The sequence below is a fragment of the Biomphalaria glabrata genome, chromosome 3 (assembly GCF_947242115.1).
Source record: "Biomphalaria glabrata chromosome 3, xgBioGlab47.1, whole genome shotgun sequence".
NCBI lineage: Eukaryota > Metazoa > Mollusca > Gastropoda > Planorbidae > Biomphalaria > Biomphalaria glabrata.
Genome location: NC_074713.1, coordinates 2,678,386 through 2,706,227, shown reverse-complemented (window position 1 = coordinate 2,706,227; position 27,842 = coordinate 2,678,386). Strand labels below are relative to the sequence as shown.

The 27,842-nt window shown below is 38.7% G+C and overlaps 1 protein-coding gene across 3 annotated transcripts in view; it reads right to left on the bottom strand.

Annotated features, from left to right (window-relative positions):
* The window catches only part of LOC106054239 (uncharacterized), a 41,578-nt gene extending 14,365 nt beyond the window's left edge, over positions 1 to 27,213 (bottom strand). For 2 of the 3 annotated variants that reach the window (XR_008776895.1, XM_056023076.1), the window contains exons 1-2: positions 27,076 to 27,213; positions 22,193 to 23,584 (exon numbers count right to left, since the gene is read on the bottom strand). Coding sequence is in view for 2 of the 3 variants with exons in the window: in XM_056023076.1 (XP_055879051.1) it covers positions 22,193 to 23,531 (1,339 nt within the window). In the remaining variant the exon portion in view is untranslated. Of the gene's footprint in view, positions 1 to 22,192; positions 23,585 to 26,556; positions 26,994 to 27,075 lie in introns of those variants that run through there. The other variant, XM_056023077.1, reaches the window with a different exon arrangement.
* Between the last annotated feature and the right edge of the window lie 629 nt (positions 27,214 to 27,842).

The window sequence follows — 27,842 nt, the reverse complement described above, 5'->3', positions numbered from 1 at the left end:
ATAGCGCAAGACAAAATAGCGCAAGACAAAATAGCGCAAGACAAAATAGCGCAAGATAAAATAGCGGAAGTTGAAATAGCGCAAGATAAAATAGCGGAAGTTGAAATAGCGCAAGACAAAATAGCGCAAGATAAAATAGCGCAAGATAAAATAGCGCAAGACAAAATAGCGCAAGACAAAATAGCGCAAGATAAAATAGCGCAAGATAAAATAGCGCAAGATAAAATAGCGCAAGATAAAATAGCGGAAGTTGAAATAGCGCAAGATAAAATAGCGGAAGTTGAAATAGCGCAAGACAAAATAGCGCAAGATAAAATAGCGGAAGTTGAAATAGCGCAAGACAAAATAGCGGAAGTTGAAATAGCGCAAGACAAAATAGCGCAAGACAAAATAGCGCAAGACAAAATAGCGCAAGACAAAATAGCGCAAGACAAAATAGCGCAAGATAAAATAGCACAAGATAAAATAGCACAGAATGGGCCTTAACCGAGGTGTCAGCGGCTAGTTTGTTGATGAATACGATAGAATGAACTACTCGCCTTCGCTCCCTTTTTTTCAATTCTGTTAAATACGTATAGTTTATTTCAAATCATTTCTAAATCATTTCATAAAGTTTTATATTCAGATTAAATAAGATTGCGATTGTACTGTAGTTTTTTTTTTGTTTTTTTTTTTTTACATTTCCTATAGCCTCTAAGAGTTTACGTTGAAATACAATACATTACATCATCTAAAGCAGGGGTTCTCAACCTATGGGTCGCGACCCCCTAGGGGGTCGATTGACGATTAGCCAGGGGTCACCAAAGACCATCGAAAAAATGGACTGTTATTGCCTATTCTTCTAATGCTGTGTCGGTGTTTGTGTGTGGGGGGGGGGGGTGTCGCGGCAGAGTGGGGTATTGTAAAAAGGGGGTCGCCGAGCTTAAAAGGTTGAGAACCGCTGAGCTAAAGCATGCATGAGTTCAGTTCTCACAAACTACACAAACTCGTGTCGCTGACCATACGGGCCTATGACAAAGCACATCTCTCTGCTCAGGTCTGCCTGGATAAAGATCAAATACTGTCCCACACTTGACAGTCCTGGACCTGTCGCCAGGCCACCACATCCCATCCCGTGAGAGCTACTGGTTACAAAATAAAAGCATTTGTTCGCATTCATTATTATTTCCCTTTGTCCATTTTCCTCAGGACCCACCTCCTTTTTTTTTTTTTTCAAATCTTTTTTTTTTTTTATTTAAATCTTACAATCTATGTGACCAGTCTTGTAGTGCCAAAAAAAGAAAAAAAAACACTTTCGTCGAAGTGAAAAATGTCTCTGAACTATTAGCCAAGGGGAAGCAATTGAAGACAGCTCTTGGCTTGTGGCAAATCATTTAATCATATTTTTTTTTCAAATCAAATTGCTCAGAATCGAAGAGTGGAACATGGTCAAGTGAAGTGTCTACGTTAGGATTGAACCGTTTAACATTACCATAGCTCTGTCCATTAAGAATCGTTTTGTCACTTAAGTATGTTTTACATAAAAGTAATTTTTTTAAAAGTACTCTCGTAGTGTATAAGATAAGACATTATCTCTTTATGGTAAAGATATGCCATAAGTACACTACAGTGGAGAGCAATTGCTACTATAAATAACTTCAATGTGTAAACAATAAAATGATGTCTTGAGATGTTCACATCCTGACCTGACCAACATCCCCCCAAAAAAAACTGACACCACTAACTGTGCACTTAATAGAAGAGCACCACAGAAACTTTATTTCAAACACGGGCGTTGAAGTGACTCACCTCCCAACCACAAGCAGCCAGCCAATGGGAACACAGAAGAAAAAAAAAGATCTTAATCTATTTAAATGTTGGTTCTTTTATTATTACCGACGTTCAAGCCTAGAGAATCTTTAATAAGCTACTAGAGTAATACAATTTTTATAAATAATTTAATAGTTCAGGCTTGGGAATGAAAATGTGAAGATCAGGTGAATTACACGGTAGACACATCCCTAAACAAGGTCAACATCAGTACATCCCTAAACAAGGTCAACATCAGTACATATCCAAACAAGGTCAACATCAGTACATCTCTAAACAATGTCAACATCAGTACATATCCAAACAAGGTCAACATCAGTACATCTCTAAACAAGGTCTATATCGGTACATCTCTAAACAAGGTCTATATCGGTACATCTCGAAACAAGGTCTACATCAGTACATCTCTAAACGAGGTCTATATCAGTACATCTCTAAACAAGGTCTACATCAGTACTTCTCTAAACAAGGTCTACATCAGTACTTCTCTAAACAAGGTCTACATCAGTACTTCTCTAAACAAGGTCTACATCAGTACATCTCTAAACAAGGTCAACATCAGTACATCTCCAAACAAGGTCTACATCAGTACTTCTCTAAACAAGGTCTACATCAGTACTTCTCTAAACAAGGTCTACATCAGTACATCTCTAAACAATGTCTACATCAGTACATCTCCAAACAAGGTCTACATCAGTACATCTCTAAACAAGGTCAACATCAGTACATCTCTAAACAAGGTCAACATCAGTACATATCCAAACAAGGTCAACATCAGTACATCCCTAAACAAGGTCAAAATCAGTACATCTCTAAACAAGGTCAACATCAGTACATCCCTAAACATGGTCAACATCAGTACATATCCAAACAAGGTCAACATCAGTACATCTCTAAACAAGGTCAACATCAGTACATATCCAAACAAGGTCAACATCAGTACATCTCTAAACAAGATCTACATCAGTACATCTCTAAACAATGTCTACATCAGTACATCTCCAAACAAGGTCTACATCAGTACATCTCTAAACAAGATCTACATCAGTACTTCTATAAACAATGTCTACATCAGTACTTCTCTAAACAAGGACTACATCAGTACTTCTCTAAACAAGGTCAACATCAGTACATCTCTAAACAAGGTCAACATCAGTACATCTCCAAACAAGGTCTACATCAGTACTTCTCTAAACAAGGTCTACATCAGTACTTCTCTAAACAAGGTCTACATCAGTACATCTCTAAACAATGTCTACATCAGTACATCTCCAAACAAGGTCTACATCAGTACATCTCTAAACAAGGTCAACATCAGTACATCTCTAAACAAGGTCAACATCAGTACATCCCTAAACAAGGTCAAAATCAGTACATCTCTAAACAAGGTCAACATCAGTACATCCCTAAACAAGGTCAACATCAGTACATATCCAAACAAGGTCAACATCAGTACATCTCTAAACAAGGTCTATATCGGTACATCTCTAAACAAGGTCTATATCGGTACATCTCTAAACAAGGTCTATATCGGTACATCTCGAAACAAGGTCTACATCAGTACATCTCTAAACGAGGTCTGTATCAGTAGATCTCTAAACAAGGTCTACATCAGTACATCTCCAAACAAGGTCTACATCAGTACATCTCTAAACAAGGTCTACATCAGTACATCTTCAAACAAGGTCTACATCAGTACATCTCCGAACAAGATCTATATCAGTACATTTCCGAACAAGGTCTATATCAGTACATCTCCAAACAAGATCTACATCAATACATCTCTAAACAAGGTCTATATCAATACATCTCTAAACAAGGTCTGCATCAGTACATCTCCAAACAAGGTCTACATCAGTACATCTCCAAACAATGTCTACATCAGTACATCTTCTATATTTTCTCTCACAAAGAATACGGCGCGTGTGTTCACGGGCAACCAATTAAATTGTTTCATTTTCATTAATACTATTATCAGAAGTTTTTATATTTATAGCGCATTAGAGGCAATTAAACTTGGAAATCTGCCCTTTGACCTGCATTACTTAAGAAACAACGAGCCCACCCGATTCGCCTCCATCTTGTTTGAGCTTTTTAACTCAAAAACGTGAAATTTTGTTACTTTAAAAGAGATATATCTAGATCTATTAAGTAACGTCTTTTAATAATAGTAACAACTAATGGAGAACACAGACAAGCCTTAGAATATGATACATACATATATTAGACATAAATGAATAGCGGCACCAGGGACCAAGTTTTTAAGAGAGAAAGTAGTGAATTAAAATGATACGAAAATAAGGGACTGCGCCGACAGAGGCTAGAACCGGTGACTCTGGAAACGACACCACCGCCTAGCGATAACGCACTATGCGAACTTAACCTCTAGAGTCTAGACCATCGGAATGTCCAAAAAAAAATTCTTCTGGCCCAGAGTCATTTCGCCCTTTATGCAAATTACCACCCCAGTGGTCAAAGGTCACATGCCCTAGCCAGCACCTCCCCCCCCACCCTCGCAGCATCCGTTCATCAACAACTTCAATAGAGCCGACACAGACAGCCGTTAGGCATGTATTAGACAAACGATGGCTCTATCTAATTGTATATCTCTCACAAAGACAAGTGGACAACATATGTTTAAGCCTTTGAATAGAATCAATATGACAAAGCTACAAAAAATAACTTTCACTACGTGTACCATTGCTTTCACCATGTTTTAGTATCGCACCACTATTGGGGTTTTATTACCCAGCATGCATCAGTTATCACAGGACAGTAAACATCATCCCTACACTAGATACAATAGCTGTCCCAATGTGACAAAAACCAGTCACGATTTGACAGCCGCGGTACTGACAACTAGAACAAAGCGGAAGTCACCCACTTAAAGAATGAACAATAACAAGTATTATGTGTACTACCAAATGCAACAGCTCTAGTGGTAGTCCCCCGTACTTAGCCACAGACGCGGTGGGTCAATACACAGAGGCGGAGACTCCACAGCCAGGGGCGGTGGGTCAATGAAATTTAGAGAGAAATGCAAGTGTTTGTCAACCAGTCTTTCAAAATGTGAACCCCTCACCTTTAAAAAAAAAATATTCTTCCATAATTATTGTTATTGGAGGGCATCGACTTTTTCAAACTCCTTCTATTTCGTAAGCATGGAGCAGTAGTGTAGCTAGGAATTTGCTAGCTTTGGGGGCCCCTGCATTTTGCGTAATATTTTATATTTAATGTAAAAAAAAAAAACCTCTCATGTGGGGGTCCCCCTTAAGTAGGGACCCGTGGAGATGTTCAAATGTTCCCTTCCCTCCCCCCACCCTAGCTACGCCTCTGGCATGGAGACGCCGATGAAGCCTATCAACAAGCGCGCCAGTCGTGTGTTAAGCTTCCAAATGAGGTCTATGTGTGTATTGCTTCAGAGGAGTGAAGTTAAAACATTGGGTCCCATCGAAATTAATGTTTATTTTAAGGTGAGTGATGTCCTTTTAGAAATGAAGATGACTACGCCCTGGTCCAAACGTCCTGGGGCAATGAAGGGTTTACAACCCGGAACCCCATCGTCACAACAGTCCGAAAAGCAGAACATTGTCTTCCTGATAATTATAGTACCGAAACACCAAAGACAACAATTGCCTTCCTGGCAACTCTAACACAGAAGTACCAAAGACAACAATTGTCTTCCTGGCAACTCTAACACAGAAGTACCAAAGACAACAATTGCCTTCCTTGCAACTCTAACACAGAAGTACCAAAGACAACAATTGCCTTCCTGGCAACTCTAACACAGAAGTACCAAAGACAACAATTGCCTTCCTGGCAACTCTAACACAGAAGTACCAAAGACAACAATTGCCTTCCTGGCAACTCTAACACAGAAGTACCAAAGACAACAATTGCCTTCCTGGCAACTCTAACACAGAAGTACCAAAGACAACAATTGCCTTCCTGGCAACTATATTACACAAACTCAAAAGACAACAATTGCCTTCCTGGCAACTATATTACACAAACTCCAAAGACAATAATTGTTCCTGACAACTATATTACACAAACTCCAAAGACAACAATTGCCTTCCTGGCAACTATATTACACAAACTCCAAAGACAACAATTGCCTTCCTGGCAACTATATTACACAAACTCCAAAGACAATAATTGTTCCTGACAACTATATTACACAAACTCCAAAGACAACAATTGCCTTCCTGGCAACTATATTACACAAACTCCAAAGACAACAATTGCCTTCCTGGCAACTATATTACACAAACTCCAAAGACAATAATTGTTCCTGACAACTATATTACACAAACTCCAAAGACAACAATTGCCTTCCTGGCAACTATATTACACAAACTCCAAAGACAACAATTGCCTTCCTGGCAACTATATTACACAAACTCCAAAGACAATAATTGTTCCTGACAACTATATTACACAAACTCCAAAGACAATAATTGCCTTCCTGACAACTATATTACACAAACTCCAAAGACAATAATTGTTCCTGACAACTATATTACACAAACTCCAAAGACAATAATTGTTCCTGACAACTATATTACACAAACTCCAAAGACAGCAATTGCCTTCCTGGCAACTATATTACACAAACTCCAAAGACAACAATTGCCTTCCTGGCAACTATATTACACAAACTCCAAAGACAATAATTGTTCCTGACAACTATATTACACAAACTCCAAAGACAACAATTGCCTTCCTGGCAACTATATTACACAAACTCCAAAGACAACAATTGCCTTCCTGGCAACTATATTACACAAACTCCAAAGACAATAATTGTTCCTGACAACTATATTACACAAACTCCAAAGACAATAATTGCCTTCCTGACAACTATATTACACAAACTCCAAAGACAACAATTGTTCCTGACAACTATATTACACAAACTCCAAAGACAATAATTGTTCCTGACAACTATATTACACAAACTCCAAAGACAACAATTGCCTTCCTGGCAACTATATTACACAAACTCCAAAGACAACAATTGCCTTCCTGGCAACTATATTACACAAACTCCAAAGACAATAATTGTTCCTGACAACTATATTACACAAACTCCAAAGACAACAATTGCCTTCCTGGCAACTATATTACACAAACTCCAAAGACAACAATTGCCTTCCTGGCAACTATATTACACAAACTCCAAAGACAATAATTGTTCCTGACAACTACATTACACAAACTCCAAAGACAATAATTGCCTTCCTGACAACTATATTACACAAACTCCAAAGACAATAATTGTTCCTGACAACTATATTACACAAACTCCAAAGACAATAATTGTTCCTGACAACTATATTACACAAACTCCAAAGACAATAATTGTTCCTGACAACTATATTACACAAACTCCAAAGACAATAATTGTTCCTGACAACTATATTACACAAACTCCAAAGACAATAATTGTTCCTGACAACTATATTACACAAACTCCACAGATAATATTTTCTTGACAGCTATAATACACAAACTCTAAAGACAACAATTGCCTTCCAGGCAACTATATTACACAAACTCCAAAGACAATAATTGCCTTCTTGACAACTATATTACACAAACTCCAAAGACAATATATCCTTAAGCACTTGACAATCGAAACAACTTACAGACAAACTTATAGACAAACTAACATTAATTCCTACAAATCTATAAGTCAATAAGTTAACACATTTTATAATTCACATTCCATTGAAACCAAAACAAAACAAAACTTTCAACACAAGATCTTTTCAGATCTCCTCAATAAAAAGATTTTAACGTTTTCTTCATTTAAAGAGTTTTAAATTATAACCTGGCTTCTAAAAAGAATATACCGTTTCAAGCAGTCTCTGTAAGGCAAAGCCTGAAACCTGCCCAAACAACGGACCCAGAGGGGCTGCCTAAGTTTGTTTCATAGTCTACTTTCCCTCTAAGTACTTGTGTCTCCTACCGAGTTAGCCATTTTCTATTTATGTCTCATGATGACCGATTTCTAACACAAAAAACTAAACGGATATGTCATTAAAGGGAAAGGAGAAAAAAAAACGATATAATTTACGGACAGAGAAACTAGTCTAGAGGTTCTCAACCCTTTTTAAAGGTCGTAGACTAGGACCGAAGACTAAACTAACAGTGAAGTCGTAGTGTATTAAATGAGAATAAGTTCGTTGATGACCAAAAAAAAAAAGAAGAACGCTTGCGGATTAAAGGGAAACAATTTTTAGAGCCACTGAGGTTACGCATTTTAAAAATACATTCTACTTTGGGTAAGAGGCAGGGGAGAGAGAGAGTGAGAGAGAGAGAGAGAGAGAGAGAGAGAGAGAGAGAGAGATAGAGAGGGAGAGAGAGAGAGAGAGACTCAGTCTCTTTTCCAACACTTCAGATCAAAAAAAGATATAGTGAAGACGTCACTTCTGGATCCCCTTCAATGACCGGGTGCCAATAGAAACATTTCTAGCATACAGATCTATTTTACATGCAAGTGTATGTGGTCTCATAACATTGGATGGATTATGTTTCACAAGATAAAGACTCTATAACCACGTGACTTGAGGAAAGCGGGCTATTCCACTACCCTTCCCTCCCCCAAAAGGAGCCTCATTTTTCCCAAGCACAACTAAAACACTTTTTTAAAGAATTCTTAAAACAAAACATATATAAGGTACACAAGCGCAAAATTACTTCTATATTTCTAAATACTACAAGATATATCTCCCTATTTCTATATAAAAAAAAATACTACCACTAATTAATTAATTAATTGGTAATTTTTTTTAAATTGGTTCATGTGTTGTCATCGACAATGAATAATTATGTACGTTTCAACTTAAATCTGAGAATGAGGAGTGTTAGAAATAGCTTGTACAAGATTTGTACCAGAGTGAGTTGATATAAGCTTTATAAGACTCCACTCTAGAGGAGCCCCTGCATACAATTATTTCAAATAAAAAAAACTTAAAATATTATTTTGATTCCTACTTTACTTTCTTTGTTACCTTACGACAATAAGTCTTTTGAGCTCTCTCCATGCATGGATTCGGTGTAGAGCTAGCCGGCTAGTGGCAAAAAACTCTAAAAAACTTTACCGAGATTCGAAACCATGACCCAAGGTACGGAAGCCAAGCACTTAACCACTCAGCCACCGCCCCCCCCCCCCCTGTCCCTCATACTATCAGATAAATCCACGTGTTACGGAGTGTGTGTTTCTATGGTGATGGTGAGAAGAGGTTAGTGATTGGTTGGTGGCTATGCAGTGTGAGTGATGCAAGATACGCGGAACTGTCGTCAGCTGCCTTGGGAAGGCCAGACGACTCCAGATTGCCAGAGTGAAAGACGCGTTTTATAAAGAGTCAGATTTTCATTTTAAAATACCATTTCAAATTATCACTAAAGTTTATTGCATTTATTTCTTTTTATCTCAAGTTAAATTTCTTTATACTGTTATAAACCTGGTGGTGGCACAAATGGGGCTAGTGGTGTGTGTGTAGTCAGCCGACGCAAATCGCCCCAGGCCAGCGCTAGACGAGCGGTCAAGCGTGACGAATTACGACGGTCAGCCGAGTCGAGTGTCAACATGGTGGTTCGGGAAGGATCGCCGTCGTGAACAGAGCTCAGGGGCGTCACGAGAGTTGTAGTCATCTGACCACCTAGAAACGTCGAGCGGCGTTCTGTCCGGTTCGAGAAGGCCAGTAGGGACCCTATATAAAGAGCGGAGGTGTCGCAGTCAAGACGGTTCAGAAAGGAGGTTCACGACAGAAGGTTCACGACAGGGCTCAGAACACGGTCGACTACAGCACAGTTCAGCGGTGTGGTTCTGTACGGAGCATTACGACGGTTCAGTGCGAAGTACAATCAAATACAGTTGAGACGAACGGCGTCTTGATCTTGGTCTGTGATCGAGTCCGACACAACGAGCCCAAGTGTGTGAAGTCAGTCCTGAAGTGTTGAACCCAGTGCAAGCCCGGAACGAGACGGAGAGGCCAGTGCAAGAGTTGATACGGCGGTACGGTGTTATCGGAGAGATATTTGTACAGTGTACGTGTTGCCAATTGTACAGTATTGGCTGTTATTTATTCAACTATTAAAGTGTTACGTTACTTTGGAGCCCTGAGTTGTCAAGTTCTTTAAGTTGGTGGTGTATGGTGCAGTTTGCAGAGAGCCTGGATAGTGAGATTCGTAACAATATTGTAATTAAAGTTATAAATTGTATAAACAAACAGACTATTTCAGGTTTTACACGTGAAAATGCAATACGCGGGCCTAAAGCGGTTTAGTTGTCGACCAGCAGTTTGGTGATTCAAGTCAACGCCAATAACAACTCCAGGCACAACAAAGCATATTTCATTACCTTAAAGTACCTATTTGTATCACTTCTAGTTGAAGGACAATGTCCTACTTAGTATGTGACCCAAAACATTCCCCAGACCAGAGTGATAGTAAGGCTACATTTATTTTTTTCCCCACTAACTACTTACACATTTTTTTTTTGTTAACATCTGGTACAACGTCAAGTCTAAAGGTCGGCAAATGTCAAGGTCAAGGTCGCTGCCCTTTGCACGAACGTGGAAAGAAAAAAAAATGCGCGTGTTTTTTTTAATTTTTTTCTTTCTTCTATCCTGGTTTTCTAGAATTCTTCCGCAGCAAGCGTCAAAACTGCTTGTCTGGCCAGGGGGGGGGGGAGTTCGATTTCTCCACAGAATTACTCATGCGTGAAGAAGTGTCATTAGAAAACGTTCGCAAGACACCCAGACACACAGATACCCTGACACACAGCTGATTGTCATAGACAGTGGTTGTCATAGACAGTGGTTCTCAAATCATCCGCGAGCAAAGAACTTTTCTACTAGAAGACCATTAGCCACCAGAAAATGTTTGAAATCACTCAATTTTTTTTTTATACCAAATAGTGCATAGAACTACAACAGTGAAGACCAATCTAAATACAGTGGGCCCGTGACGATGCTCTGTCCGGATCGTCTTGACCCCCCCCCCTGCCTACTAGGAATACATGAGGCCGCTAAAGCCCAGTTCCATGAACTTGATGATTAGCAGTGATGCAGCCCTTGACACGCATGTCAAAAATGTATTTGACCACAAGGCTAGGTACTGATAGGCACTGCTAGGTGCTACTAGGTACTGACAGGTACTGCTAGGTTCTACGTGATTCCAAGTGCTGCTAATTACTAGTTACTGCTAGGTACTAGGTGCTGCTAGGTACATCACAACATCTCATGAAAGTATAACAGTGTGACTAGTGCAGTGATGCCCCAATGAAGAGCAATAACCCGTCCGTGACCAGGTGCTATTCGCCACTCAGAACTTCTGCAAACATTGCATAATGAAGCTGGTTCCACGGAGACTGGCGATTTTTTTTTCGACGATACGACCGGCGATCCGTGAGTAGGAAATGTAAAAAGCGCACAGTCGGAAACAGGTTACCATTGCACAAAGAAGGTCAGGTTGACAATTAAACAAACAAAAGACACCTAAAATTTTCAGGTGCCTTGAAGGAAATGTCACCTGTTTCTAGTGTAACGAGGGCGCCTAGTGGCCAGCACATGACCAGCTACATACCTTTCCTAAGCCCGTTTCAGTCTTGTTTTGTTTTGTGATCTACAATGATCCCGTCAAGTGACGCTGAACGGAACCGCAATTAGAGGCTAATTGTACATATTATGTTTTCCTGCCTGGTGGATCGCAGAAGTTCAAGGCCGGAAGAAGGTAACTAGGTTAAGGTCACTAACCCCCCTCGATTTTTTTTTTCTTTCCATGTTAGTTGAGCTTCAAATCTTTCCATTGTCTTACACGAATCGATTCATCTGTGGCATTTTACGTCTCGAGAGACGCTCTTTTCCCTTTGCAACTTCTTGTGTGACTAAAGAGGCCCATCCTTGATACACAGCTGCGATCGCAGGTTGGGCATATGTAATCACCAGGCGCTGTTGCATTTTCACCCTTCTTTCTGCTTCTGTTGTGTATGACATCTGCAATCCGTGACCCTCCTTGATGCTCTCTCTTCAGTTCAATGACACTACCTTGGACAAAAATCAAGTCCACAGCCCACTTTATAGTCTCTATTGTACATATTAGAAAATTCTTGTTAGAATGTAGATATCGTTGTATTTTAGTTACAGTACAATGGTTTTCCGTTTTCGTTTTTTTTTTTTTTTATAGGGCTTCAATAGATGCCCTAAACTCCCCCTTCAACCAATATTGCAATACAATGGCGATTAGAAGACATTCAATCAATCCGAAGTAAACAAGAAGAACGAAGTACTAAAAGTATCCAGCAAGAGCAAGGCTAACATGTGAATAGTTATATTAGTGACAAGGTTACAAGTCGGCCCCCGAAGTGGTCCACCCAGACAGGTAACAAAAGGCAGGTTTCAATATTTTCAGAAGGAACATCAGAATTAAAGTCTATCAAAGACAAATGACAGAGAAGAATGGTTAAAGAAGGTTGACAGGTCTTGTGTGGTGCCCCAGCGGTCCATCAGACCAAAGGATAGGTGAAAGTGAATGTGAAGTTAGATGTGAACTGATGTCTTATAATGAATATCTAATTGATCCAATGGTTTTGTAAAGGGTCAATTTCTTATTCCTCAATAAAAAAACAACATTTCCGTAAAAAAAATGTCCTTTAGTTAAGTGTTCTGTGGATTCTGTGAACATATGCAGTTCACGCGATAATATGAAAAACTACTTATTAATTGTAGTTTTAAACTATGTCCAACTTATATGCATACTAAATAAATTTTTTTCTTTAAAAAAAAAAAGTAACCATTTTGTGTGTGTGTGTAAACGTAGTACTTAGTATGACAGAACTTACTTAATTCTGCAATAAAAATGTAAACAAAAAAATATTTTTTGCAAAAATCTAAAAGCGTTTGCATAAATTTGTTACAAATGTGGTACATATTTACCTCCCCTACTAAAGAGCCTCCCGTGATTACAGTGAATAGTTGTAAAAGTGGTGTGTATTTTTATGAAAAAAAAATGCTTGCATAAGTGAATTAAAAAAATAAGATTTTTAGCTTTCAGAAAAAAAAAATGTAGCCGCTGCCGTCTAAAATATTATGATGTCGGATTTTCATTATCTTTTCTAGTTTACGAGATCTAAATGGGACGGACGGACGGACAGACACTCCACAAAAAACTAATAGCGTCCGTCTTTTTCCCTTTCGGGGGCCGCTAAAAAAAAACATTGTTTTCGTCCCACTGAAAGTGACTATACGAAAAGAAGTCTACGCATTAAGTTGGTGTTAGGGCTAGTGGTGACCACTTAACATCCAGATGTATGCCGTGGCATAAATCTATCCGGAATCCATTTATAGGCATTTAGATTTCTGAAGCGGGTCTCAAGAAACGATCTTTTCCCTTGAAAACTTCTCCTCTGATATAGCATTTCTGGTCTCTATTAAAACTTCTGTGCGATTAGAATTATTTTTGTTTTATTCATGCTTTTAGCTTTCTCAATACGCTATGATCCTATCACTTGTCTGGACAAGTTTGGGGGGGGGGGCAGAGAAAGGGGTATCTGTCAAATGTTACAGTGATCGCTTTTTTGAATGAATAAAAATATTTGTTCACTCGGGGCTCAAGCCTCATCTAGAGGACAAATTCAACTTATACTAAATTGTTATACCACCACATTTTCTCAAGTACGATTTTTTCCCCTTTTTTAATGCTAACCAAAATAATTAATTACCCATAGTTAATTTATTTAATGGATTTTTTGTTGTTGTTTTTATTGATTGATTCTTGCTTTGACAGGTACAAAAACAGGAGCGTAGCTATGAATTTTAAATCGTTTGGGGGCTTCGGGGGGCTTGACCTCTTTGATGGCCCCTGCATTTGGCATAATATTTAATTTAATAAAAAAAACAACACTCTTTTGGCCCCTCCTCAAGTGGGGACCCGGGGGATTTTCGAATTCCCCCCCTCCTCCCCCACCCTAGCTACGCCACTGTACAAACAATAATTATGCAAAATCCAAATCAGAGATTGGATGTGGGAGAAATAACGTGTACAAACTTTTGACCAGATAGATGGACAAACAGAGTGAGTTGATATAAGCGTTTTAAAAAAAAAAACGGAGTGGCGGGGTAGGCGACGAGTGAGCCTAGTAGTCGCCAACTATAAGAGGGTGCCTGGAGAACTTGAAGGTCAGATAAATAGTGTCATGATAACGTTGTCAAGATGCAGTCAAAACACGGTGGCGTGGAGGGCGCCTTTTCTCTCTCCCCCCCCCCCTCCTTTTTTTCCAAAATACATCCTAAACTTAGTCGCTTTTGCCTCGAGTGTCAGAACACGATGAGACGGGACGGAGGATGGTTGGCTGAGGAAACAGTTACTGGAGAACAACACTTGAACCATGGCCGCAACCCCCCCCCCCCCTTTTAATCTCCGCGTCTCTCCACACACCCCCCCCCCCCCCACCGCTCGTAGCGTAGATCCAGACAGACATACATATACACGCGTCAGCTCGTGCGGCGTTACAATAGCGTACACTTCCAGACCCAAGGCCCGGCTAAATATAGTGCTGACGTACGATAAGTAAGCGTGTAAGTAGACAGTCGTAGCAGTACAGGTCTAGGACACACACACAAAAAAAAAGGTAAACAAGAAATGTGTTCATGGTTGCTGGATACGCCACTTAACTCCCTTCTCCTTCACACATTGAAGCAAGACACCGTAGTACACAAGACCAGGGGTCGGCAACCTTTTGGCGCTACAGCACCAGAAAAGTATTTCCAAATAAGTCGGCGTACCATAGACGCATGTTGAGAAAACAGTTTTTTCATCCTACGTTTTATAGCATGTATGTTAAATAAACGCCGTTGTTCTATGAAATGTATAGTTAAATGCAAGCAATAAATGACCTAAAATTTCTAAATAGTTAAAATAGAGATTTTTGTAAGAGCTTTTAAACCTCTCCAGATTTGACTTCCTAAAAATGCATGACGCAATGCAATGATTTAAAACTCTGACATTAAAACGATCTATATGAACATTGATATCAGTCGAAGGGGGGAAAAATCGCTTTTACCACCACAATACATAAATAAATCCGGTTTGAACTTCCTCGGGTACTCCGTAGCGTTTCTCTTTCGCTAATTCATTTCAACTATAAAAAAAAAAAAGTAAGATCAGTGTTTAAGCGTTGTTGAATAGGATGTCCAGATTCAGCGCGCTTCGGGCGAAAAAAAAATATTCAAAAATATGTTTAATGCTACGCTCTGGATTTAAAGGCTTACTTGTTGTATAATGCAATGGGTATACAATACGCTCCTCCTTTCCAATGAACCCGAGAACCGCTGTGTAGTCTGATCTGCCATTTAGAAAGCCGATTGTACGGACAAGGCGAGTCTAAAGCAGTATAGCTTATTTTTTCGGCAGCGAAATGCAAGGCATTAGACCGGAAGTGATGACCGATACGGATCGACACTTAGGGTAGTTGCTTGGGGCTAGCTAAGTGGCGGTGTGTGTCAAGGCCTCCTTATAGGTTCACATAACATACAAATTGGTTGAACAGGTCACTTGAGGACATAGCTACATCTGGTGGACAGTATGCTTTCTTGCTTACTTTGCAACCCGTCACCCTAATTGGAGTATGGGCCGACAACAATTGACCTCAATAGTCACCTGTTATGGGCCACCCTTTCATCTTGTTCTATATGTTATCAAACTTTCAAAATAACTAGATTTACCTGTAGTTCGCGTCGCTAGGTACTTCTAGGTCGCCCTACAGCCCTATCTTCTATTTCTGTTTCTTCTTCAACAAGAGTTTGGTTGTGACCTATGGGGCAGATGATGTAAAGGTCATCTGTTTCTATGGCCTGAAAGGGATACTTCGTCTTTAAAAAAAATTACCCGCTGACCGCATAGTTGTGTGCGTGTATGCGTGAGCGCGCGTGTAATTTTAGTAAGAAAGACAAATTTATAGAATTGTATATGTCCACTGAGTTTTATCGACGACATCGATATATAAATATATAATTTTTATTGATTGTGCAGTTCTATAATATGTGGACATTTCTATAATTGCTTTTTTAAAATTGAATAGTATTTTTTGAGTATTAAAAAAAAAAAAGGTCAAGGCATACTAAATACTCTGTAGTCTCAATGTAATTGTCTATTTATCTCCCCTTTGTGTTCTAAACAATAAAATTTAAAAAAAAAAATAAAAACATCTCCCTATGTATATGTACATTGATTGGGCCCCTGTCCAAACTTGTACGGACATCGGGCGAATCTGTTTCCGACTTTATAGCCTAATTAAAGCAATGTTGAAATTAACACAACATAGACCAAGTGATTAGAAACATCTGCTGTCTGTGAGTGGGGGGGGGCTCACAAAGACGGGAGGGCGACATGCTCAGACGTGTCTCGACTACAAAGCCGAAGTGAAACAAGCTCAGGCAAGTACTCATCCTTAAAGGGGGGGAACAACTCTTTTTAAATCACCGCTTACTAAGACGAGAAAGTGAGCTAAGATTCTTAACAGAGAGAAAACAAAAAGAATATTGTTATTATTATATGAGTATGACATACACGCAAACAGCGTTAAGTATCTAGACTCTAGCTCAGCATTTGGACTTTAATTAATCAATAAGACACTTTGAAAACATTTTTTCTAAACTGTTTTTTCATCATAAATCTTTCCATATTTGAAACTGTTAAATACCATTCTTGTGGTCATCACCTTTCGAAATGTTACTAATAGTTGGGAATGCTCATAACAATTGACATACTCAACTACGCCGAAACTAAATATTAAAAAATGCTTTTTTTTTTTTCAGAGTTACTGAAGAAAACAAAACACCTTGTACAGGATACCCCTGTGTGTGTAACGAGTGATGAACTCCATTTCTTAAGGCGCCTCCGCGCTGTGTCTTGTGCAGATAGGTCTAAATCAGGGGTTCTCAACCTGTGGATCGCGACCCCCTTGGGGGTCGATTGACGATTTGCCAGGGGTCGCCTAAGACCATCGAAAATATGGATTGTTATTGTCTATTCTTCTATTGCTGTATGTGTGTGTGTGTGTGGGGGGGTCGCGGCAGAGTGGGGGGATTGTAAAAAGGGGTCGCCGAGCATAATAGGTTAAGAACCGCTGGTCTAAACGGAGGTAACACTGAAATAACCAATGAACACAGTCGAAAGGTCAACACTATAAAGCTACTGGACGCCGATGGACGATGCTGAACAAGAAGCTTAATATGTAATGAAGAAAAACCTCCGAATGTCGTATTAGCTAAATATCCACTTCAGTAACTAAAGCAGACCGCTCTCTAAAGCTGACAAGTCCCTTGTGCTTACTTCCGCTAATCTATAAATCCAAGTCTTGTTTTTTAAAAGTCACCTCACAGTCAAAAGTTTCCCTTTTTATGAAATAACATTTCGCGCCAATTTCCTAATCGTGTAATAACCTTTGCATCATCAACATGTAGACACTGATCAGCTGATAACATTACGAAACACACATATACAATAAAAGATAAATTTAGAAACTTTATCAGATGGCCTGTAAGGTACTTTGTAGAACGATAATAAGCGTTCCTAGGTCCATCATTACCAAACAAAATAATTAATTGGCATTATTATATATGATGTTTTTGTTATTGATTCTTATGTTGTCAGGTAAAAGAATTAATTAATTTCAGCTTGATTCAAAATCGGGTGTCGGAGAAATAGCGTGTACAAAACTTTTTACGAGACAGACAGACAGACAGAGTGAGTTGAAATAAGCTTAGTAAAAAGCTTTGTAAAAACATAGACTATAATACATTACCAGACAGACAGAGTGAGTTGAAATAAGCTTAGTAAAAAGCTTTGTAAAAACATGGACTATAATACATTACTTTGATGGTGTCGACGAACGACCTTTGGAGTTGCCTTTCCTGGTACATCGATCGCCTGGGATGGTACACACTTATCTCCCATTGCTCGTTAGTCGCGATAAAATCTTTCATTTAATATTTAGTCTAATAACTATCAGAACCAATCCACAATCACTGAATAAACACAGCAAGAAAAATAAACTTCATTTTCATTTTCCCAATCTGAAATTGTTTTTACAGTTATCACTCTTGAATATTGTAAGGAACCAGAACTCATTCTCTCCTCACCAGAACTAATCCCTATTGTTTTGTAGGTCAATTATTTTAAACTATTCGAAGATGTCGACGTTCAGTGTGAAACATATCTAATATATTCCCAACCCAAGAGTGTCTCTATAAAACTAAACGCTCTGATAGATTATTGATAAGAACGAGATGGTATTAGTGTACTTTAACAACAACTGAAGACTTGGTCAAAAAACTCGAAGCATATCTATGAATAGCGTCAAACAGTTTAACCTCGGTTATTAGTATGCTAATCCAAAATGAAGAAACTAATTACCGAAAGATCACAAAAAACACTGAAATGTTTATAAACAAACAGCACGTGAACACCGCAGTGACTGTCGATACGTGTGATTGGTTTTAGGTAACCACTAAATGCGATGCTTTTTTCAAACATTGCTCTAATTACTATTTTCATTATCTCAGTGTGTGCGTGTGTGTGTGACTGTGTGTTTTCCGCTGTGCTAAATATTGGGCTCATGTCATCAATGATGTGTGTGTGTGGAGAGAGGGACTCCCGCGGAAAGGGGGGCAGAGAATGACAACATCAACAGAAGCTTATTTTAAGACGATAACTTTGTTGACACACTGACTGTGCACTATATTTAGAATCCAGGTCATCGGCGGCCGCGCCAAAGAGTTTATTATGTGTCTGTGTATGGTGAGAGTTGGGAGGGAAGGGGGGCATGTTGGTAGGTAAACCGAACGACGACGCCCCCCCCCCCCCGAATAAAAAAAAAAGAACATACCTATATTTAGATTGGGTAGATGAAAGAAAAAAAAAAGGGGGAGGGGGGGGGGAGTTAAAACAGGAATCGCACATTTAACTTTTGTTAAACATTGAAACTGAGTCTCGCTAGCTCATGTTCGTTGTGGGTGCATCCCGAACAAGACATCAGTCTTTGACAATCGTCTGCTAAGGCTAGGCTAAGCACAGAAAGTTGAGGGAAAGTCCCAAGTGTTTGTTTGTTAGACCACACTTTAACCTGGACAAGAGTCATCACCTACCGGAAAAGCAGTGAATGTACCTGTGGCGAGTAGACTAGATTTTCGATAGGTCTATGTATTACTATGATGTAGACCACTGGAACACTTTTTTTTTAATTTATTTTTTTGTCTTTTTTTATTTTGCATTTTAAAAAGAAAGGGGAATAAAATTTAAAAACAACATAACAATGAGAACGAGGAAGAAGAAGAATTAAAATGTAATGTCCCTTTCTTTAAAGCGTGGCTCATAAAACTTTTAGGTCTGATAGCACCACGGAACTTCATCAAGCTACATGTAAATGTATTCATTTGACCCCAGACTACAAATAATACGATTTCCAATCACATAAAACTGTTGGGACAATCTAGATATCAATGACAGTATAATACAATACATAGTTATCATGATATATCACAACAGTATGATACACTTATATCAGACAGAATGTATTAAAAAACAAATTACAAAAACAGCTGCACTTTAACCAATCAAGTAATTTTGGAGACCATCCTGGTTTTGTACCAGAACCTAACAGTGAGACTCCTACAAAGTTGCTAACAAGACTTCAAACACACTTTTTAAGCTCATCCTGAGCTAGCTGTGTCTGTACCGAGTTGGACACAGCCGTGAGGCGCACGGAAAGCCCGAGTTTTGATGCACCGGACGCAAGCAGCTGTACAGGAGCGTATCGATTCGGATGACAACGACGACTCCCAGGTCACGGTCGACTGATCTAAGCTAACAACCGTGCTGGCCTCGTAACGTGGTGTAACTGGGAATAAAAAAAAAATTGTCCTAAGCAGACAGCACTTCAGAGTAGCGTGGTTAGGAAACACATACTCTCTGGGTCACAGTATTTTAGAGCAATCACAGTAATTGTCCCAGATAATTGTTGTTGTTTGTTTTTTTTTTCGTTCCATGGTTAAAGTAAAGATGCGATTCGATGCTCTACATTATCTAAGTTCTATATACCACGGTTTACATTATAATTCACTAAATGTAAACCTATACGAAACTTAGTTTGCTTCTATAGTAACCAAATAAGCGACACTTCTCTATATTAACCAACAAGCGACACTTCTCTATATTAACCAACAAAGCGACACTTCTCTATATTAACCAACAAAGCGACACTTCTCTATATTAACCAACAAAGCGACACTTCTCTATATTAACCAACAAAGCGACACTCCTCTATATTAACCAACAAAGCGACACTTCTCTATATTAACCAACAAAGCGACACTTCTCTATATTAACCAAATAAGCGACACTCAATTGGAAGTCTGAAACATCTATGTTTTTAAATAAGATCACTTATTACATCTGGGGACTGTGGAAACACAATAGCGCAAGCGTGGATGCCTACAAGACTTATGTATATTGTCAGTTATCATTGTACATTTCTGTTTGCTGAAGAGTATATGTTATGTACCAATCCATTTCGTTAATTAAACAGGTCAATAGGCTATTGTATTGGTAGATCAAAAAATGTATTTAAAGCCTTGATTTTGTCAGAGTAAGTTAGAGTTTGGAGACTAAGAGCTTGCAGACATGTGCTTGTTGTTGTACTAAGCATTGAAGCTGCTAAAAAGTAAAACTTGGTCTTTGTTGGAAGATGAGAACTCAAATAGTAAACCATCTTCCACAATAACACAACTCACATCATAACATTATATTATTGTAATTGGAATGCAATGCACCACACACCTAGAGCCATGCATCTCGTGTGTCATTCAACACAAACTGACAGCAGTCCACATCAAATTTCGTTTGAAGTGACGGTTTTAGAGGCTTAAATCCTACTTTTTAAAAACCTTGGATAAAAACCATGGCTGTAACACGTAGTCCTTCCTTCTTGGCAATTTCGATTCAGCCTCGATTTCGCTTCTGGGCCTGGTATCTATGTACTTCTGCCTCAATCGAAAGTCACTAAAACACAATTTCTAAAACCACCTTGACCTTCTAAAGAGTGGGAAGGGGGGTGGGGGAGAGAAAGGGGCACACACACACACCGTTTTGTAACTAATACAAAAGTCTGATGTGCTTTCTGTACCCTGGAAAGTTTTGTTAACTGTGAAATCGCAGAGGATGAGTCCTATCGGATAGGACATTTTATTACAATACCTCTATTCTATTCACACATTCGGAGTCGGCGCCAATCCTGAAAACTCATAGGCGGACACGTTTCTCGAAAGCGGCTTTTAACGATTTCCCTAGAAATTTGATAGTTGATGCATATGATTGGGGAAAGAATGACTGGAAAAACTCTAGCTTGGCCGTTATAATATTTCAAAGTATTTATTTTTAAAATATTATTTGGCTACAGGAATAGAAAATACTTAACTAGAACAGACTATACCTCTTCGGGTATTTCCGCATGTAGGCTCTATTCAAGAAGAAAGAGTTTAATAAATTAAATGTTCAGGACCATTTTGTGCACCGTCTTCTATGTCAAGATCTAAAAGACCTATCACTAGTATTTTATAAAGTCTAGTAGATTTAGACATTTGACATTTTTAACATTGCGAAAACATTGAAGTCATACAAATATTTTTTTTAACATTTTCTCCCCCCCCCCCCCAAAAAAAAAAAAAAAAAAATCAACAACTTTGCTGAACTCTCAAAGGAAAATAAATAAATTTATAATAATAGAGTTTTCCCCGTGTTTAGGAAACGGGTACGGACGGGTGGGTACAGGAGGGAGGTAACTCCAAATCTAGGTCAGCCGTGTTTTGTTCAAAGTCATGTGACTAAGAATACACGACTCAATTAAAAGTACACTTGCTATACAAATTAAAAATAATTAAAAAAAAAAAAAAAAAAAACGGGTACATTGGTAGTAGATATAAAAAGACAGACAGCCATTGTGCTACATCTATTTATAACATGCTCTTTCGCTTGTATATTCTTTTTTTATTAACTCTTTCTTTCCTAATCGACGATACCATCGTTGATTTTGACCTCATTAAATTAAATTTATGTTTGTTTTTTTTTTTTTAAACTTTACTTTTTGTTATATAAAAAAGAGCATGCATTTCACTTTAATTCTATACCAAATACATTTTCTGAATATCAAACAATATAGCTATTGAAGCCTTATCATAACAGGGGTAGTGAAACATCGAAACGTCGAGAAATAATAACGGAGAGAAAGAGTTAATTACAAATGTTTAGATCGGGATTAACATGGCACAGTTAGTGATAGACAGAGAGTAAAAATAAGCGAACACAAATGCTGACTTACCGATAGATTCATTGGGTAGCGGGACGGGCGTGCTGAGCAACTGTTGTATCAAAGCGCTGGCAGCGTGCGGAGTCTGTGTGGCTACCGATACGCCCAGGATGGTCCCCGAGTGTGGAAGGCGTACCCCGCTAGAGGTGACGAGGTGAGAAGAGGCTATACCCACACGCCTCCTGTGCAGCCTGGAAGTAGACGCCGGACTGTGAGGAGGCTTCTCTCGGACGATCGGCACCCCCTGGCTGGACCTGTGGGGGGCCTTGTCCGTCGGGGCGTCTTCCTGCTCGTCGTCGAGGTCAAAATTAAACACGTTTTCAGAATCACAGCTGTCACTTCTAGAGACGCTGTTGTCATGACAGCCTGACTGAAAACCTTGGCTGGAATATAACTGGGATAATCGTGAGCGCCTCTGGAGTCCAATTACGCCCAGGTCAATGCTATCGGGATGGCCTACAGAGCCGTAAGGTATATTGTTGGAGAAGGTTTCGCTGAAGCTGAAACTTCTTTGAGAAAATGACCCTACTTCCGCCACTTCATCGCACCACTCTTGGGTCTCTGCAAAGTTGTTATCTCCTGTTGAGCAGTGGCGACGCCTCGGCCTTGAGCAGAAGCTGCTGGCTCTGCCCCGAGTCGTGTATTCTGGATTCTGGCCCCAGTTTCGGAGAATGCCGTCAGGATTGTACAACAGGTTTTCGTCAATGGCGTTACCACCTGGCAGACGTGGCTCAGTAAGGTCAAGGTCGTCAGCGCTTTCGGCACCTTCCAAGTGTCCAAGGTCATCATGCTTTTCCGGGACGTTATCGTCAATCTCAAAGTCAAAGACGGCTACGTGTGTCTCGGAAGTTTCCGAGACGGGCTTCGGCGAACATTTCTGCTCTGCGATTTTGAAAATCTCCGGTGAAAGCCGTAAAGGGGGCGTGCCCTTCTTCCTTGTTCTCGGGTCACATAGAACGTGAATGCGCGGGGATCTTGGGGAACTAAAAGGGACAGGGGTCCCAGCAGCTGAAGGGTAGCTACAGTGGGCGGAGCTTTCGGTGACGTGAGACAAATTGTCAAAAACAAAGTGCTGCCGGGTGTTTGCGTTGGTAGCAGGGGAGCTGGTGGTGGCCGGAGACACGTCCGTGTTGTACCCGCTGTCTCTGGTTTGAGGCCCCACTGCCAGGGAGGGTGAATGACTTTCCAAGTGGCCTTGATGTCCGGGGTTGTGACACGGGGACTGAAGGAGCGGCGCTTGCACTATGGGCACTCGAGATGATGCTGAAGAAGGAGGCCCGAGACTGTGAGCCTGTGGCGTGCCCATGGTTCGCTCAGAGTGATCGTTCTTTAGTCTGCTTCTAGCCGCCATCGTCAAAAATCATTTGACAAGATGTTCAGTGACTTGACGACAGAAACGTATTCCTGTAGAGACAAAAAGAAACTTTTTTTTTCCATTCAACAAGCAAGTTTATATTTAAACAAGATAACTAGTTATATATGCTTTTTTTTTTTAACTCTTTCTCTCCGTAAATATTTTCCTCGTTTCGATTGTATTGTTCATTTTGCCCATTATGTATTTCACCATCCCGTTATGATTAACCTTCAATAATTTTTTTGTTTGTTATCAGAAAATGTTATAGTTGGTATTGAATTATAGGAGAATGCGTGCTCTCTGTACACAGCACATATTAACGTTTCTAAATCTAAAACCAATTTAGATTGATGGGGGTGAAATCAATGTTGGCATCGTCAATTAGTTAGGAGAGAAAGAGTTAAGAGCCAGTCGTAGATACGACTTACATCATTTGTATTAATCTAAATGTGTATCAGATCTACTTTTAAAATCCATTTAATCTTATAAATTGCACACATAACTTGAAGAAAAACAACAGATAACTGTTATTTACTAAGAATGCCCCCCCCCCTCCTGTGTAAATCTAAAATAATGGAAGTTAAGTAACCCTTTCAAACATGGCGGTCTATTGGGCAGATGATATAATAAAGGTCTTCTGACCGACGGTTGACGAGGATGTCACGTGGCAAGCAAAACGACCAACCGAAGTTTACTGTCTCCAACTAATGTCAAGGAGGCGCGGTGGCTGAGTGACAAAGTGCTTGATTTCCCAAACGGGCGCCGCGGGTTCGAATCCTAGTGAAGACTGGGATTTTTTTATTTCGGGATCTTTAGGGCGCCTCTTCTAAGCTCTAATGGGTACCTTAGTTGGGGAAAAGTAAAGGAGGTTGGTCGTTGCGCTGGCTACATGGCACCCCTCGTTAACCGTGGGCCGCAGAGATGACCTTTACGCCACATCCCAATGTCTGAAAGGGGGAACTTGACAACATTACAACTTGACAACATTACAACTTGACAACATTACAACTAATGTCAGGGACTGAAATCTCTCGGCTCGGAAGCCAAGCGCTATACCACTGGGCTTTAAACTCTACCAACGTATTGCTGTTATCTGTCGATTCGGACAACCCGTTTCATTCACCATTACAACCCGTTTTATATGCTAATAGCGCTCGTGGAAGAGATCTTAGTCTTAGCAAATACAATAAGGCTGTGCTTTTGTATTTTATAATTTCTGGTTCATTTGGGTAACGACTACACCTTTTGATATGCAAGCTACTGGTAGATAAAGCCAGTGTTAGGGCATGCAAGACACACTATTAGTGGGTTAAATCATAGTTTCATTAATGTTTTTTTTTATATATTTTTTAAGGTCTGATTTTTTGTTTTTAGCGTGTTAGTTCTATTTGTGTCACAGACAGTAGTTCATATGCCAGAGTAAGGTAACGCCATTTTATTGTTTCGCATTTTATTTAATACAGGTTTTGAAAAGGTCTACTGTTATGAGCGAACAACCCAGACTTCACAAAGGAAAAACTTAAACAACAAAAAAACGTACGGATCGTGTCAGCTGGTCACGTCTGCAGACCTACATTTTTCCAGTTCAGTTCGTCTGCTAATGTCTGTGAGTGTGTGTGTGTGTGCGTGCACGAGCGAGCCGATACACACAGACGCGAGGTGGCAGAAGAATGGTTTTGAAATGTCAAGTGTATCTACTCAAAAGAATCGTCGAAGTTTTTTTTATGTGTAGAAACTCAAGACAGACTAAATCAACTTCACTGAACTAAAGCGTTCAACATTATTTTTTTAAAGTTTTATTGAAGGAAGGTCTCCCTAGATTAATAATAATATATATATATATATATATATATATATATATATATATATATATATATACCTGCTATTTTCAATTAAAATATAAACATAGGCTATATAGTAATTAATGCAACCACATATTCGGGGCATTGAAAGACGTTATATTATGTGTGTGTTTTTAAATCAAGCAAAACATTAAGGCTTATTAAAAAGACATTTTACACATCAAACAAGAACATAAAATTAAAATAGTATTTAACCTCTGTTAGACCAACATTAGAACAAACATTCTCTGTTTGAGACCACTAAACTCAAGACAATATAAAGAAGCAATAGATAATGCACAATATAGCCGTGAGATTTCAAACAAACGGAAATTTACATTTATCTATTACCATAGACATAAATAAATATAGACTGGCCGATTAAAGAGTTTTATGAAACGAAAATTTGTGACTTGCAATTTTGTTTACTTTATTATACAGCATTTATGAGCAGTATAAAAGTTAAGTATTCATATCTATTTCAGCCACACACCTATATATATTGTAAATAAGGAGGCAGTGTAGTTTTGTTTAATCTCTAAGAATGAAGATCATGCAATTTTTCATAATTCGGAAATCCGAATACAATAGATATACATGTTTTCAAGTTACATGAAGTTACTTACTTCGGCCAGTCTATATTTATTTATGTCTATGTCTATTACATGATAATAGATACATCATTTAAACGGTACTAACACCATTAGTAAAATAATTAAATTTAGACACACCTCAGAGCAAAAAGTAAAGTAGCAATACACTCAATAGTAAATAAAAAAAAAACTTAATTTTAAAATACAGAAACAAAGCCTAATAAAATATTCAGAAAGACATAAAGATAAAGGCACATTTCTTATTCCATATGCTAGAGAAAAGGTATGCAAGTACTCCTTCTCTTCCCTAGTGATAGTGCCATTAGAGTACTGAATGGGTTGCCTGAATCATCCAGGAAAACCACTTAGCGTCACTAGACTAAAACATGAATACGTATAAGACTAAGACCTAACTAGAGGCCGAGGCCAATCAGTTTTGAAGAAACGTCTTTAATTTATAAGATAAGAGCGTACGTAGGCCTATGGCTATTATATGTTGACAAAAATTTTCATTAAAAATAAACTAAAACCATCAAATTATTTTTAGATTATGTAGATCTAGATCTTTTTTTGTATTAAAATACAAACCATCTTTGAGTTTGAATACAAGAAGTTAGAGCTAATCTTGACACTTTCAGTAATGTAGATGTAGGTCTTGAAATAGTCTTTTTCTGGGTCAGTGATTCTACTCTCTCTATTTGATCAAAAGTCTAGAGTAACTAGGTCACACTATGTTTGAAAATGACGCAAGCGCGATAATAAAAATAAACTAGATCTAGATAATAGTCAAACTAATTTAGAACTTTTAAAAAAGCTAAATAACATCACACTAGCTAATAATAGATCTCGATCTATATACATCTTTCTAATGTCATGTAGAATCCAGATCAGATCAAAATTCAACCTCAATGGGTGTGTGAAAATAATCTGCACAGCAACGTAACGAGAACGACTCTTGTGTTTATCAACAAACCAGCGTGGCTTCCTAGCCAACTCGTAGCTCTAATCTAGATCTAGGTCTAATTAATTTTAAACGGGCTTACAACTAAGTAAATACGAAAAATAAAAACAATGCACAAAATGTGTCGAATTATTAGCTTTACTTACCCCAATAATTCCTGCTAGCAACAATTAATTGTCCAAAAATCAATAGTAATAATACCAAACAGTGACTGATCTACGGCGAAACTCTTTGCCGTAGTTTACGCTGGGAGTCTAACCTTTCCGAATGATGTCATCATTCGCGCCAAGCCAGCCAATGAAAAGAGCCGGCGAGGCGGCATGTTTGGACTTGTCAAAAACCTAACGCCACGAGCTACTAGCAAACTTGGTTGCTGTTCTCAGGTGCTAATATTATAATTAAGTGCGTTGTTCACACAGATAAAAGGGAAACAAAAGGGATATATTTGACCTTTTTTTTTTTTTAGATACTTTAAAGGCAGGCACCCTCTGATAAAGATATCGTTCGATAACTAAACAAACTTGACCTTATAATTTGCATAAAGATATTCTTTAGTTCCATATATATTCTAGATCTAGATTTAGAATCTGTAAATCCGCTAGTGTAAAAATATTTTTTTAGTCAAACGTAGATTGAATTATGATGTCTAGTATGTTATCAACAGCCTAGATCTAGCGCTTTAGATCTAAAATCTGTAAATAAAAAAAAATCCGCTAGTATAAATATTTTTTTATAATCAAACGTAGATTGAATTATGATGTTATAGACAGACAGGTATAGCGTTCTTTCTTTTAATCCAATTTTGAAAGTCTCAATTTAAATATATCGAATATGAGAATATGTTTCTTTTAAAATGTAGGCAGCCTATTTAGTCTAGATCTATTTATTACTATACCAAAGCAGATGATAGTTT